Raw genomic sequence first — 15,368 nt, forward strand, 5'->3', positions numbered from 1 at the left:
GCTCGACGCTATTTTGCAGCTCTACCGGGGGAAAATCGAAGACACGGGGGCTGCGCACACAAAATGATTACGGGACGGTACACGTCATGTTTGCTCTGCGATAACTGCGAGCGGACGGGAGAGATCCGCTCGTCCGAAATCCGTCGGCCGTCGCTTAAAACGGCCGCGACGGTTGTGCCGCCCGGAATCGAATATCGAGATTTTCGCGAATAAACGCCGACTCAATCTACCGTACCCCGGATTTCCGTGTGTTTTCCCACGAGATCTTTGCGGCCTTCTCTTTTCCTTCCCCTATTCCACTCCCCCCCCCTCCCCCCGGGTCGAATCGTTAACAAAATATTCCATCCTAACATTTTTTTTTCGCGCGACCCTTCAATAATCACTTCTGGCTTGCCGCATGATTTTCACCGAGCAATCCGTTTTCTCCTTCGTCTTTTCTTCGCTCTTCTCTATATCACGGAAAACCGATAATCGAGTTCTGTGACATAGTGGTCCAATTCGAATGCAGAGCGCGATAATTTTAATATATTTTCAAATTCTTTACCTATATTGTTAAAAAAAAAAACATTGAGACACGTTCACTGGATTTTTGATTACAAAGTGTCTTGTATCCTGCAAGTATATTACCTCACACAAGGAAGAAAATCATTTATTCCAGATTGTAATCTTCAATGAGCACTGAATCAATTGACTATATAAAATATAACGCGAAAATGAAAATATTCAAAAGTATAATTATACATAGTTCGCAATTAATCCTCGAATTAATCATTGAAGAGAAAAATGTACGTAAGTAATGCAAAGTGTAAAATGCCATAGCAATTTTGTCTCGCATCGAACATAAGACTTCAGCATTTATCGCATTTGACTTTGCATTATCTTATGTATAATCAAGAGACGGATTATTTCAATAATTATTTCAATAACAATAACTCTTGACGCTTTGAAAAGCCGGAATTTCACGAGCTCTCCAAGGACCCATGCAAAACGCCTGTTGACGACTGCTGGGTCTTGAGAGAGAACGTTGTGACACTTTTGAGAGTAATAATTTACATGATCTTTTACAGCAGGTCGGCGTACGGGACGCCGCTGTCGAGCAGACCGGCGACGGTCGAGGAGACTTCGGCGTCGTTGCCTCTCAGCGGCATGCAGAGGGAACTTCACACAATCCTCAAGGAGTTGCAGTTCATTACGAACCGCATGAAAAAGGCGGATGAGGATGACGAAGTCATTAGCGACTGGAAATTCGCCGCCATGGTGGTCGACAGGTTGGATGTTTTAAATCTTTCATGTGGTTTCAGTCGTGCGCGCGCCGCAGCGCCCGGCGTCTCTCTCGCGAAAAATCACGGAGATAGCTTTTACAGCGGAGCCCGAGGTTCAGATCCTCGCACGAGAAAAACTGTCCGTCATTTATACCCCGGTTCGATTCGCCGGGCAAATCCATTACGTGATGAGTAGCTGAACTTATTCGTTTCAGCTGCTCAAAATTCCTTTATTTAATAATTTCATTTATTTGGACTGCAATTATCACATGAGTTTAATTAACCGAAACTTGTTTCCTCAATAATTCGAATTATAAGGAAATTATTTATTTTTTAAATAATATATCGACTGGAATTAACACATTCAATTTCGATTATATGTATATTATATATATGCTTTAATATTTTTTATTTCCAATTTTGAATTTATCGTTCTTCATACACGCACAATAAAATAGATTTTATTATTTTATCTCTTTAGTCTGATCTGTTATTAAAGCATTTAAGACTTATGGGACTAATGTTCTAATTTCTCCGTTGTGAAATCAAGGGTTTGCCTGTTCGTCTTCACGTTATTCACGGTTTTGGCTACGGTGGTGATACTGTGTCGCGCGCCACACATAATCGTCCAGTAATAGACTGCTCGGGCAAACCGAAAAAAAATACACGAAACATGCCAGGGATAGCGCCTCCTGGAATATTCGGTAAGAATATAAGTTATATATTTTATCATATAATTATACCCTCATAATTGCGCTTATTCTTGTGTCGTCTTGTGCCAAAATTACCGTGCTCGATAGCTTACTTGTCGGGATTTCGCTTAATTCGCGCACTGTTAGTTATTCGGTCGAGAAACCGAAATCGGCATGTAAATTTCGCACCACACGGACCGAACAGGCCGCGATCATTACGTGCGAATGACGTGGGTCAGATGACCATAACGCAGTTAATACTGCGTGGAAATGTTAACAAGCACCGGTGTAACAAGCTCGGCTCATTGGCCGTCGCGCGCGCTGAAAATATCCAATCGCGCCAACGCGAATGTCTCTATCGCGCAATTTCGTCGCGCTAATTGCCGGTACGTACGTACCTCCGGAGCGCAATTATTTATGCATTAACCCGGATATACAACCATTCGATTACATGATTTCAAGTATTGGAACACTCGTTGCTTGATTAACGAAAATTGGCTTTAAATAGTACGATAGCTCCGAGCTAAATGTGATTAGTATAACAAAGAATATTAATTACTCGCTTATATAACTATCTATTAAATTACGCGAGTTTTAATATTCATCAAATAACAGCTCACGTACAGAAATATTCATTGTTTTAATTACATCATTATAGTCTAGAAAATTAAAATGTTAATGAGTTTTTGCCCATTCGGCTCTCTCGCATTTTTTTTTAAATATAAAAATGCTGCGAACAAAATATAAGTTAAAATAATTTCTGTATTTTCTCTTGCTTTTACGCTGATCCAGAAAATGTTCGGCCTGATTACTCTTCAATATTTCTCTTAATTTCCTCGAGCTTATAACTGCACGGCGTTCGTCGGTTGAAAATTTTTAAGTTATCGGAATATATTAGAGAGAGAGAGAGAGAGAGAGAGAGAGAGAGAGAGAGAGAGAGAGAGAGAGAGAGAGAGAGATCTCAATGAAAGTTATATACTCGCGGAGCTTTAGAATTGCTGGAACTAAAAGCCAGCCCGGCTGAGCTTAATGTCAAAGTAAGCTCACTAAAATCGATCAGTCCGGTACATCTCGGAATTCCCCCACCCCAATGTCAATTCCTCAGAAGTCAATAGTCAGACATATCGTCAGTTATACTCGCGCTTTCTTCTCTCCCCTTCGCAGGAAACGACGTCCGGCACGATTCGAGGAGGTGGCTACGGAGCACGTCGAAATGAAAGCGGGGGAAGCGCGGAAGAAAACAAAAAGAGAGACGGACTCGTTAGCCCCTTTCGCGCCCTTCTGCGGACTCGCCCCTCCCGAGGGAACAAGGGAAAACGCGTTTCTCGCGTTCTCGGATTCCTCACAGCTGGGAATCACCGCCCGGTTCGTGTGCGCCCAGTTCCTTTTCGCGACGTGCTTTCGTTCAGACGCAGAAGGGAGGCAAAAGCTAGAGTGAGACCACCGACGACGTTCATAGGAAAAGCCACGGGGAGGAAGATCAGCTTCCGGCAGCGGCGGGCAACAACGGGCGTCGTCTCGCAGCTCTTTAGCGGAGAGGAGGACACGCCTGGGAAAAACGTTTCTGGATTTAAGAAGAGATAAACACGAGAGGAATGGGAACAAGGATCCGATCGCCGACGTCACGCTCCGTTACGGCTGCGTTATTTCGTTTAAGTGACTTAATTAACGTTTCTAGTGCAGAATCGGTAGGTAGTCGACGCGCGACGCGAGCTGGACGGAGATTTAGAGGATCTACCTCTAGATCGTCGTAAAACGAAGGTAGGTGCAGGCAAAAGGGAAAGAGAGGCAAGCACGCGCTGTCGAGCGGATCTAATTGCGTTAATTTCGCGAGCTTCCGTCGATCGTGATATCGACCGGCGATCGCTGCCGACTGTCGTTTCGGCGATCGGGGGTCGATCTCGTGCGACAACCGATGGGACCTCGCGAGGAAGGGACGCGCGACAAGTCGACCGGTGTCACGAGACAAAGGAGATCGCGCAGTCCTCGGAAGAGCGTTGTTGCGGCCTTTCGATAATAGTAACAATAACGATAATATTTCTTATAATAATGAGAATAATAATTAACGATAATTACTGTTAGTCGCTTTGCGCGCGCGCGCATGCACGCACGCACGCACGCACGCGCGTTACGACCGAGTCGTAATTAATTAACGCTGCGTTCTGTCGAGGGTCTCTCGCAGGGAGCCGAGACGGACTTAAGAAAAAAAAATAAATATACTGCCAAATAGAAACTCAAGTCAGGGGTGTTCAACCTTTGTGCGGCCTGGACGATCGACAGGGTGAACGCGCGCGCGGTACCCGCGACCAATTGGCGAGAGCCGCACCGTTTGTTTCGTTTCGACGAGAATTTTTCCTCTTCCCTTCGATGCACGATCCGCGGATCCGCGATTTAGCGTCTCTCCTAAAGGGCAAGCCCGCGACAAGGCGCGAACGAAACTTGCGCCGATCGAACGATCGCGCGATCGACCCTCCACACGCTCGATATATTTTTCCACGTTTCCCTCGCCCCCCCCCCTCCCACGTTACAAAACCCTCCTATTATCATGCGCTCGAAAGTTGACGTACGCGAAATCACAAGCGATTTGTCCCTCCTCCCCCTCTCCCCCCGCGCTTCCGCAAAACCTGCCGAATATTTTCACACCGCGTATCACGGGGTGCGCGTGTGTTTGTGTGTTGTGTGCACGCGGGTGTATGTATGCGTGCGTGTGTGCGTGCGCGTGTGTATGTGTATATGTGTGTGTGTGTGTGTGTGTGTGTGTGTGTGTGTGTGTGTGTGTGTATGTGTATATGTGTGTATACGCGAAAGATATACAAGCGCACAAGAGAGCGGTCGACGCGTCGCTTATTCAGCCGATCGGCGGAAGAGGGTCAATCGATCGATCGGCCGCTCCATTCGTCCGGATCGTACGGTGCCGCACGAGCACGCAGCGTAAAACCGGCGAGGCGAACACGCGCGCACACGCGGAGACCAGAGAGGCGAACGTGACGAAGGCGAGCAAACCGCGGAAAGAAAATAAAGAAAAAAGAAAAGGAAACAAGAATAAAAAAAAACTGTCAAGTTGGACCACCCCTGCTTTCCGTACAGAGTCACGCGTAAACTCGAGTCCTCAAGGACCTCGGTAAATCCGTCGTGGATCGTGATCGAGCGCTGCGAGAGCGATCGACGTAACACACATTTATGGGGGCCATGCCTACCGCGACGACGATTTATATCTCGGTGGATCGTATAGTCTCGTTGCTCGACTTCGCGCTTGTCAAAACCTCTCGACGACTGTGGCTTAAAGTGGCCGAGCTTCCCAAATTATGTCACGCTTTTCTAACAGGTCGTTACACTTCCACTCCGCATTTTGCCAAAACGGATTTTCTACGGCTCGTCGGTGAGAAAATAAAATCAAAGGTCTGACTCTTCGATGGCTTAAAGATCCCATAGTCGCGTAATATAATTTTATGCAATAATTTTTAATTTTATGCAATAATTTTTAATTTTATGCAATAATTTTAATTTTATGCAAAAATTTTTGCAATAATTAATCAATTTTATACTTGTGCGCTGTTTCTTTTTTTTTTTTGATCGAGAAACTATTTCATTTAAAAAGAAAAATAATAAACGGAAGAAGAAATAAGTTTCAATTCATTATTGATCGCATGTCAGAGCATGTGATATTTGTAATGCCGTGGTTGATCATCCGCGATCGTCGCTGTCTCGCTAGCGGTATAAAAGTAAACTTGTAACCTCGAGCGAGCTCATCAAATAATTAACCCTTGAGGCGGATGCTGGGAATCCTCCGAAGGCCTTATTAACGTAAACTTATCGTCGGGCGAGTCGGTGCTTTTTAATCACGCGCGACTAATTGCCGATTCGTGGATCCGCTCGTTATTGCGTACGTCACATGAGGATTGTATGTACCGGGATTTCATTTATACAAACGAGTTTCACCCGGATTATTGCAGTTAATTTTCTACGTTGTATATTCCATCGGCGATATACACGAGCACGTTTTGATGATCTCATATCATTTAAGAGAAACTTCAAATTACGTTCGTATTTTATCATCATGGTAGTTACTATCTGCAGAAGGCTTATGTCCCGTTGCACAGTTTAATGGCACTAATCTCGGGAGAAAATCAGTTCCGTGATATGTAGACGTAAAATAAATAAATATTACAAGACTTTTTAACTGCCGTAATGAGCAAATAAATGGTTAATATTAATTCAGAAAAGTCTTGTAATAATGAGCAATTAATTAAACAACTGTTAAATGAACAACTAATTTTTGTTTTCCCAAAAAATATCATTTTTCTTCTTTAATATTACGCTATGTAGTTGATAATATCGTGGAGTTAACGCAGTACCCGCAGTACAACACGGATACATAAAAATTCGCGTATTTAGCAAGATACTTGTGGCAAAGCGTAACGTTAAATCGCAGTCGTCGAAGGTCTTGGCATACATCCCCGTTCCTAGCCCCGCTCTCCCTGCCTCATTTAACGAAGCTGTACGGAATGACAGAGTGATATGTAATCGCGTCGTTCATACGACGCAAAAGAGAGATGATACACAAAAAGTGATGAATAACGTGTCGAAGGTGTTCCGACTAAATACTCAGATAAATATGTAAACATAAACGAGTAAACGTTCGCGTGGCGTGGGGACTTAAGTACATCCTACAAGCGATCTGTTTGGTACACAGGAGTGAACAGTGTCATCGGCTAAACAGTGTCATAGCACGCACGCACGCACGCACACACATACACACCTGAAAACACAATTACACGTATACTACAACGTCCACTGATGAACTGCTTAGATGTGAGGCAGCGACGGTGTATTCATCAAAGCCAGATACGCAAATTGGATCGTCGACGATAGTCGATCGCGATACCGATCGGGATCGTCGATCGTTCCAGAATCTCATGTGGATGATCGTAAATCATCGCCCACCGAACCACCGCGGCGATCCACTGGCGCGGGAAGAGTCCACCGAGCAAATCAAATCAAACCGAAAATCATTGCGAATTCGTTTTTCCCGAGGAGGGTGATTCAGGTGATTATCGATCATTGCCGACAATCATTTCGCGGGGGGAACGTAAGTAGAGTCTACGGCGCTCAGCGGAGAGCACGAAAAAAAAAACGCACACGGACGAGAAGGAATTGTGATACAATTGTGTGTGATCCTCGGGACGCACGCGACGGTAAACGGGATGAGGAACAATCGCGCGACGCGAGGAACAATTTCGAGCACAACGAATCGCGAGTAGAGTATTTCGTGAGCACGCAGGGAGGAGAGGCTTGAAGGGCCGTTTACACCATGCCGATTTTACGACGCGATGCTGCTAGGAATGTTGATAGAGTAATCGTTGCGAAAGGTTATCCTAAAATCACAACTACTTGCTTATAGCATCTAATTAAAATATTGCTAAAAAATGTAACACAATGCAGAAGTGTAGGTAGCGCTTGGACACAATGTAACCGAGAGAGAAACGCGGACTGTAACATTTATAATAATTCGAGTTGCATTCGTGATCACTGAATCGTTGAATCACTATAATTCATAATCACTGATTCAATAAATAATTAGTAATTTAATTATAGTAATTTACTTAGTCGGCTTGGTATCCATTTGAACGTGCTTTGTTAAACCAAGCGATTTTATTCTTTCGAGCAATCTCTTCCTCAAATTTTCTGCAAATTTTTCTACCCTATCAATTTTCGATGCGACATCCTTAAAAAAAAAATCTGCGGTGTAAACGGGCCTTGCAGAGTCGCTGGAACGATCGACATCGTATACGGGGGTCACCGACAATTTCGAGGCGGCGCGGTCGATCGACGGAAGATTCACCCAGGGCGTCCGATCTAGCATAATTTTCTCATCTCACACGCGCGCCACGTAATCGATAAGTATATACGAGTGTAACGGCGTCGGCCAATCGAATAAAAGACACGAGAAGACGGGAAGACGAAGAGAGAAAATCCGAGGGCGCGTCGCGACGCCGCCGTCGTGAAATCGGCCGCCGCGCCGGAACGAAACCGTCGCGTAGAGATTGGAGCTTGGAGACGAGGCACAATATGCGGTCTCGAATGGCACACTTGCGAGAAACGACATTTGATACAATAGTGATATCAGGGAAAGGAAGATACACACGCATCGCCCGTATCGCCTGAACGCGTTTCTTCACCCGTTGAGCGCCGTTCGTTCGATTCCCGATATATATCACCGTGTCGATCCCGGATACGATCATTCGCGTTAAACAAATCAAATTCCGGGATCGGACGTGCGCGCGTCTAAGCGACGCTGAAATGCGCGACGAAGATACGGGCACGTACGTATCCTCCCACGTATAGACGTATACGTGTATCTTCCGTTGCCGTCTCACCGGAGATTTTTTTATATATAACGATAACGAGGGCAGAGGCGGCGGGAGAGTAGTGCATTGTTAATTCCAAAAAATGCTCATTAAAACGAATCTAGCGAGTATACAGCGTAAGAAAAATTTTACATGGTGTTTGTACATTTAAGGAACTAAAACGCATCACGCGCAGAGGAATCTCGCTCTGCGATCGAACCATCGTTGTATGTAATTAACGGGAGCATTAAAGCAGCGCGAAGATGTAAAATTATTACGAGCACGGCAAAACGGGAAATATGTTCTATATTGTAAGAAAGGAGAATAAGAGAGGGAGGAGGAAGCGGGAAAACGAATCCGTATAAACGTTAAGCGAATTAAGCTCTAGGAAACTCGATGTACGGTAATCGTTTGGTTAGTGAAAAGTCCCGTGGTTATTATTACTATTGTTTACGCCGAAGGAACCGGCGATCATCGTTAGTGCTATTATCAACACACACCGCAGGACTATTACTATTAATATGATTACCGTTACTATTTATCACTACACAACTACTAGCGCTACTGAATATTATTATTATGGTTATCATTACTACTACTATTATTAATTACTAATGTCGTTACTAACTATACTACTACTATTACTACTACCGCTAGAAGCTACACTTAACTATTACCTACCTACCGCTGCTACTATTGTTACTATTATTGCTAACTTCTAACACTCCACACTCCACCGTGGGTGTGGAGAGCGCGCGATATCGCGAGGAATCGCGCACGATTTTAGCCGTAAGTTAAGCGATCTCGATTTGCGTTTTTAATATTCGAATTGTGGTAATATAATCCGCGATAAAACACAGACAGACGGGGAGCTCAAGCGATATCACGACATATCCCGAATTCGTCGGTTGACTTTAAGGATATAACCGTTGGGGCAAATTGTTACAATAACGCGTCCGCATTTAATCGTGCAACGCGAGCTTTTGGCGACGGTGTATCGATTCCGTAAGGCTAATCCGAATTAATTAGTGGGCCGAAGGTAAAAACCGACATTTTTACAGCGACGGGGGGTCGCGGCATCCCTTCGTCCGTCGTTCCGGGATAATTCGACTAGCGGGAAAACGTTCTTTCTTTATCGGCCTTCTTCGATCGGGGATAAATGAGAGAGAAATTCGATCACAAGTCGTTGCTGTTACAATCCTTAATCTAAACAACAAACTCGCGCGAGGCGACGCGCGCGTGGCGCTACGCGTGTAAATTTGTCGGTTACTCGATATTGCGTAATAAGTTGAAACCTCGTGCCGGCCGAGACCAGGGATGAGAGACACGGTTATCTTTGCGCGCAAAATTCTCTTCAGCCTGTTGCGATTTGTTTGGAAAACTTTACTACATCTGCACGTTTAATCTTCTCAGTTTCGAATAATTTCCCGATTCAGCAAAAACTAGGTTACACGACGCCCATTGTAACACTATTTAATGGTGACAACGTAAAAGACCATTAGACAAGAGAGAATTGTAGAGTAGCAGTTCGCGAATATAACCATCATTTTTTTTTTCATAAATATACAAGTATAATAATTATATAAAGATATATAAAAATTCCTAGACATGACAATTAATAGAAAATAGGAAAAATGAATAAAATTATAGTTTCCTGGCTACAATTGTGAATACATTTTACATTTTTATTCAATGAAACATGCATATTCGCTGAAACAGACATTCCTCCTCATAGTATTGTCCGAGTTCTTAATTCTGACTGGGGACTGAAAGGATAAAACGCTACACCGATTTTTCGTGCGTGCGCGGTTCTCTTTCCGATAGAACGGCTAGATTTCTCGATTAACTTCGCCGCGATTAAAAAAACACGGACGACAAGAAGGATACGTATATATTGGATAAGTGTACGCATCTTCGTCGGTACGAAGCTCGTTTTGCCCGCCGCTGCGTAAACGCGAGCGGGCGTATTGAAACATGAACAAAAAATCGTGTAAATAACTTCTGTGATAAGAATCGATTATTAGTAATTTGCCGAATGCGAAACCCCTTGAGCACGTCGTCGGAAGCGGCGACGCGAGCCCAAGCCAACGAATCGGCTTCGCCGAAAGCGACACGAAACAATTGTACAGCGACAAGGATAATTTAAATTTTAAATAATGCGTTTCTCTCTGCGCATGTAGTAAACAAAAAATTTGGAAACGTACAGATATCTGTCCTCGCTTTCAATTTCTATTTATATCAAACTGTCCTTTTTTTTCCTCAAAAAGTAATAAAATATTTTTTTTACTTTACAATGTAATAATTTTTTATACGTATAACTTCGAAAATAATCACGTCGACATATAAAATTACATGTTATTTCCGGCTTCCAAAATGATTTCACAAGCTTTGAAAACAAAATCTGCGAACGAAAGAGACAGGTGGTGCAACGTTAGCATAATAGACGATCGACTTGGACAGATATCAGAATAATGTACGAGCCGGATAATTGGCTTCGTTTTACGGACGAGATAATCCAATTCTCGGAATTACACGAGTCAGTTCCCGTTAATCCATCCCGTGCCAAATTATCTGCTCGTGTCAGACGAGATTGGCATCAGATCTTCTTCTTATTCGAAGCGTCTTCACGGCCGTCTTTTACCAGTAATTTTTTCGTAGCCTGCATTCTTCACGCGTCTCGCATCTCGAGCGAACAAGCAAGGTCGACATATTAGATAAAAGATCCGCGTATGATATACCGCTATCGGTTTCGTGTTGCGCGGCGAAGCTTAACGTGTCTTCATTTGCGGCTGATTGAGGCCGATTAGTAGCAACGGTTCTCGCGCCTCCCCGACGAACGATGGCGAGCCGGAAATGACAGGGCTTAGGTGTGGAAATTGCCAATCGACGTTTAATCCGGCCGCTCGCGGCCAATTTCGACTCGACGGCGAAGATGAAGCGGCGATGCGCGTGCTTGAAATACGATCGCCCCCCCCCCGATCGAGAGATCAAAGAAGCCGAACGGACACGCGATTTTCCTCGACCATATCGCGCGAACACAGCGATCAACTGTGACCGTGGTCCGCTAATTGCAGCGCGCCCGCTAATAACAGGCGAAATCGCGCAGGCGGGAGACGCGCCCGCGCGATCTGTTTTTACTTTTTTATATATGACACGCATCTCGTCACGACCATATTCGACGTGGTGTCGCTTTTAGAAAATATTAAGTACGTCTCATCGGCCGCGAGCACCGAGCGACGACGACGACGGACGGCAAGCGGAAAAGAGACGGGCTTGGGGCCTCGCGACGTTACTTCCGATGTTTAAACGACGCGGAGCGGTCGCGGGGTACACTCGTTATGCACTTAAGCGACTTCGTTTCGAGCGGTGCATTATTATCGATAGTGTGTATAGCCGTGCGCCGTGTGTGTAATGTAAACATACACATATACTTTGAACATACGAATATAAATATATACATATAAATATAGGCGTATACATAGATAATGCATTATACATATATACATATTATACATATTACATATATATATGTATATATACATATGTATATATACCATATGTACATATATATATATATATATATACACATATATATAAATAGCGGAAACAATATTGTAACATACGAACAGCAGGAGAATCTGCTAAAGGTGAAAGAAAATGCTATATAAATTGACATTGAACGTTAAACTAATGGATAGTGCGAACTGTTAATAAATTGTAATATTAACTAATTCATTAATGAACTAAATACAAAGGAATTGAACTAGGTTACACGGGCAACTGGTAGTCTGTCCCCAAAACATTCATCTCTGTTCCTACTTTCTGCGAAAGTGGAGTTCGCGCGTTGTTTTCGGCATGCATATATAAATATAATACATATATACGTTGATACGTATCATGGTTTCTCGCCATGAAACGTGTCACATTGTATTCCTCCTTGATTTCCGTCGGATGTAGTATGTATAATCTTCAATAATTTGTCGAGAATCGTTTGTCAAGCTGCTGGCCATGCGATACACGCCCCGCGATATGCTCTCGTTTATATATAATTATTATACTCACATGTACATAGGACACCATTGTATACACACGCGTGCCAAGAGTGATTTATAAACGCAATACATATGGCGTGCGAATCAAAAGAGACACACGAAAAAGAAAAAGAAAAGAAAAAGAATATGAGGAAGAAGAAAAGAAAAAGGTGTAACGACGAGTGTGTAAGAGGCTACGGGAATGTCGATTGTCGTCGTTCCTCTCCCGAATTCTGCACTGATTCTCAAATAAAAGGTACGGCTTGACCTCACGCACCAGCTGCTCGTATTTTATTCTTCAGGAATAAAAGCCGAGGGTGGTCCCTTCCCTTCCCAATAATCCGCGCCCCCGTTCGCTTTCGCTCTAACGATGCGTGAGAACCAGATATGAGAAAACCAAAAGAGAGAGAGAGAGAGAGAAAAGAAATAGGAAAACGAGAAAAGACCAACAGAAAGTGCCGGAACTTTTTTTCGAGATGAGTTGAAACGCGATGAAAATGACGCAAAGCGTGACCAGATCGTCAACGACCATGTGTCAACGTCGGTGTTACGCACATGCGTTATTAGAAAAAAAAAAAAAAACGCGCTCGCACACATTGGCCTAGTTTACACCGATCACTTGATACGCGTACTAAATAGTAAATAACTAGTAAATAAGTCTGATTATTGGCTGATCAGTTCAAATATACTATTTGATACGCGTATCAAGAGATCGGTGTAAACTAGGCCATTGCCACACGGATTGACCATCGACGGATCGATCCGCAAACCGTTTTACATGAGATAGATATGTACGTAATGTTACCGCCGTTGTGTATGTGACGTGCGCGAGACGGAGATGTCATATAAGTAAATTAATAAATAATAATAATGATAATCGACGGAGGAGACAAGCCAGCCGCGCGCGGTATGCTCAAAATGTAGAATAAAAAAAAAGATTACGACACACTGTACAATGCGTTTAAGGATATCCTTATGTATAGATAAACACGTTAATACGGAGTGTAAATGCGACTGTCGCGACGAAAAGCGGGACGGGACTGTTGAAACTTGTAGGATTAAGCGAGAGCGAGAATTATGCGATATACCTGCTGCGATGCGTCGCTATGTATAGCGTGAAAGAAGAATGCAAATCTAATACAAAACTCTATATGAATAATCTTGCGTTCCTAACGATGAGAACATTGTCCGATGAATAAATGACGGATTGACGCTAATTGACTTTAATTTCCACTTCACGATATTGAGCGACAAGTAAGCCACATAACTTAAATTTAATACGAATCGAAGAAACATAACTATTATTTTGTTTTACATAAACGAAAACCCATGGCTTTTATTTTATTTTATTTTATTAATTACATTTCTTTACTGCATCACTTGGGAATATTAAAAATTGGAAATCTCTTCATCATACTTTGAAGTTTTAACTTATTCTTTTAACATATATGAGTACATTTCGAAATAATATACAGATACGTACATCACATAAATTTTCGAGTAAAACTAATTGTGAAAAACGGAATGGAGAAATGCAATATATAGATCGATAAGAGGCAGCCGGAAAATTCTTTCGAAGGACTATCTGAACGAGAATAATTTACATGCAATGTTAATAATAAAATGATAATTAAGCGGAGACTCGATTCGACGAGTTCATTATTTAATTATTATTCTTATAATCATTTATTTAGGGATATATAACCTTTCGTTCAAGATGTAACATGCGATAGTTTCGACAGTTTTGTACGAGCAAGATGGAAATAAATGTCACGCACTCCTTGTCTTCTATAGAAATCCACCTTTTATTCCACTTTTTATTCCTCCGAATTCTAACCAAATCTTGAAATATTGGAGTAAAATTAAGTAAAAACTTGTCAGTAATATCGCTACGGACCTCCATCAGGGTTTCCCCTGACTTCGTCCTGACCAGGCATAGGTCCGGCTGTGCTATAAACAAAAGCAAAATCACTACAAACAACTACAAACGATTTTAAGTCACATAGAAAAAGTGGATTTAAAAAAACTTGATAATTAATAAAGTTTATTATTAATTAATTGTTTAAACAATCATAATTTTAAAATGATACCATTATAAACGAAAGCAAAATTACTACAAATAACTACAAATTATTGAAATAACTACAAATAACTATAAATCATTAAAAAAAACAGATTTGAGAAAAAAGGACCGGTAAACAAGGCCAAACTTTGCACACATCCTGATGGAACCTAAACTAATATTTAAAAATCCTTTTTTAGATCCTAAGAAATAGGAAAATATCAGCCATTTATCCGAGAAATGGTGGGGAAGTTGTGAAAATAGCGTATTAAAGTATTAGATTTTATTATTGGTTTATACATACGAACCAACTATCTGCTCTATATACAAATTATAAAAAATTTAATTTTTTTTAAGTTGAATATAAACCAATACTGTTTTATTTATGACATTTATGATTAGCTAACGTATTCTGGAATAGCCCTTAGTCTAGCCACGCATAAAAAAAACTCACGATATGTGACGTATTACTTCCATGGTAACATGTGTAAACACTGGTTACTTGCTTCTAATAATTAACTGTTATCGATTTTTTTATTGTGATTATTAATTTATTAATTGTTTTAAAAGAATTAAATAAATATTAAATTTTAAATCAATAAAGAAATTAGAAACTGAAAAGAAATGTTTTAAAATAAAAAAAATACTTTTAAAGCAGACAGTTGATTTCTATGTAAACCAATATTAAAGTCTGATATCGTAATGCACCATTTTCGCAACTTTTCCACCATTTCGGATAAATGATAATTATGTTCGTATTTCTTAGGATTTAAAAAAGAATTTTTATAGATTAGATTTTATATAGATTTTATAGATTATCCATTGCGATGCAAAATTTGACCTTGTTTATCAGTTCTTTTTGATAATTAACAAAGTTTACTCTTGGCGAATTGTTTAAACACAATTATTACTCAAACGGTACAATTGTAAACAAAAGTAAAATTACTACAAACAACTACAAACGATTCTGAAGC

At 41.7% G+C, this 15,368-nt stretch overlaps 1 protein-coding gene across 5 annotated transcripts in view; it reads left to right on the forward strand.

Moving 5' to 3' along the window:
• Positions 1–5,465, forward strand: part of LOC112464271 (neuronal acetylcholine receptor subunit alpha-7) — a 218,458-nt gene extending 212,993 nt beyond the window's left edge. For all 5 annotated transcript variants that reach the window (XM_025031153.1, XM_025031157.1, XM_025031154.1 and 2 more), the window contains 3 exons: positions 1,068–1,268; positions 1,813–1,966; positions 3,119–5,465. In XM_025031153.1, coding sequence (XP_024886921.1) covers positions 1,068–1,268; positions 1,813–1,897 — 286 coding nt within the window. In that variant the 3' untranslated portion in view covers positions 1,898–1,966; positions 3,119–5,465. The remainder of the gene's footprint in view (positions 1–1,067; positions 1,269–1,812; positions 1,967–3,118) is intronic.
• The last annotated feature ends 9,903 nt before the right edge of the window (positions 5,466–15,368 follow it).

The sequence above is a fragment of the Temnothorax curvispinosus genome, unplaced genomic scaffold (assembly GCF_003070985.1).
Source record: "Temnothorax curvispinosus isolate PA1 unplaced genomic scaffold, ASM307098v1 QBEX01014078.1, whole genome shotgun sequence".
NCBI classification, from domain to species: Eukaryota; Metazoa; Arthropoda; class Insecta; order Hymenoptera; family Formicidae; genus Temnothorax; species Temnothorax curvispinosus.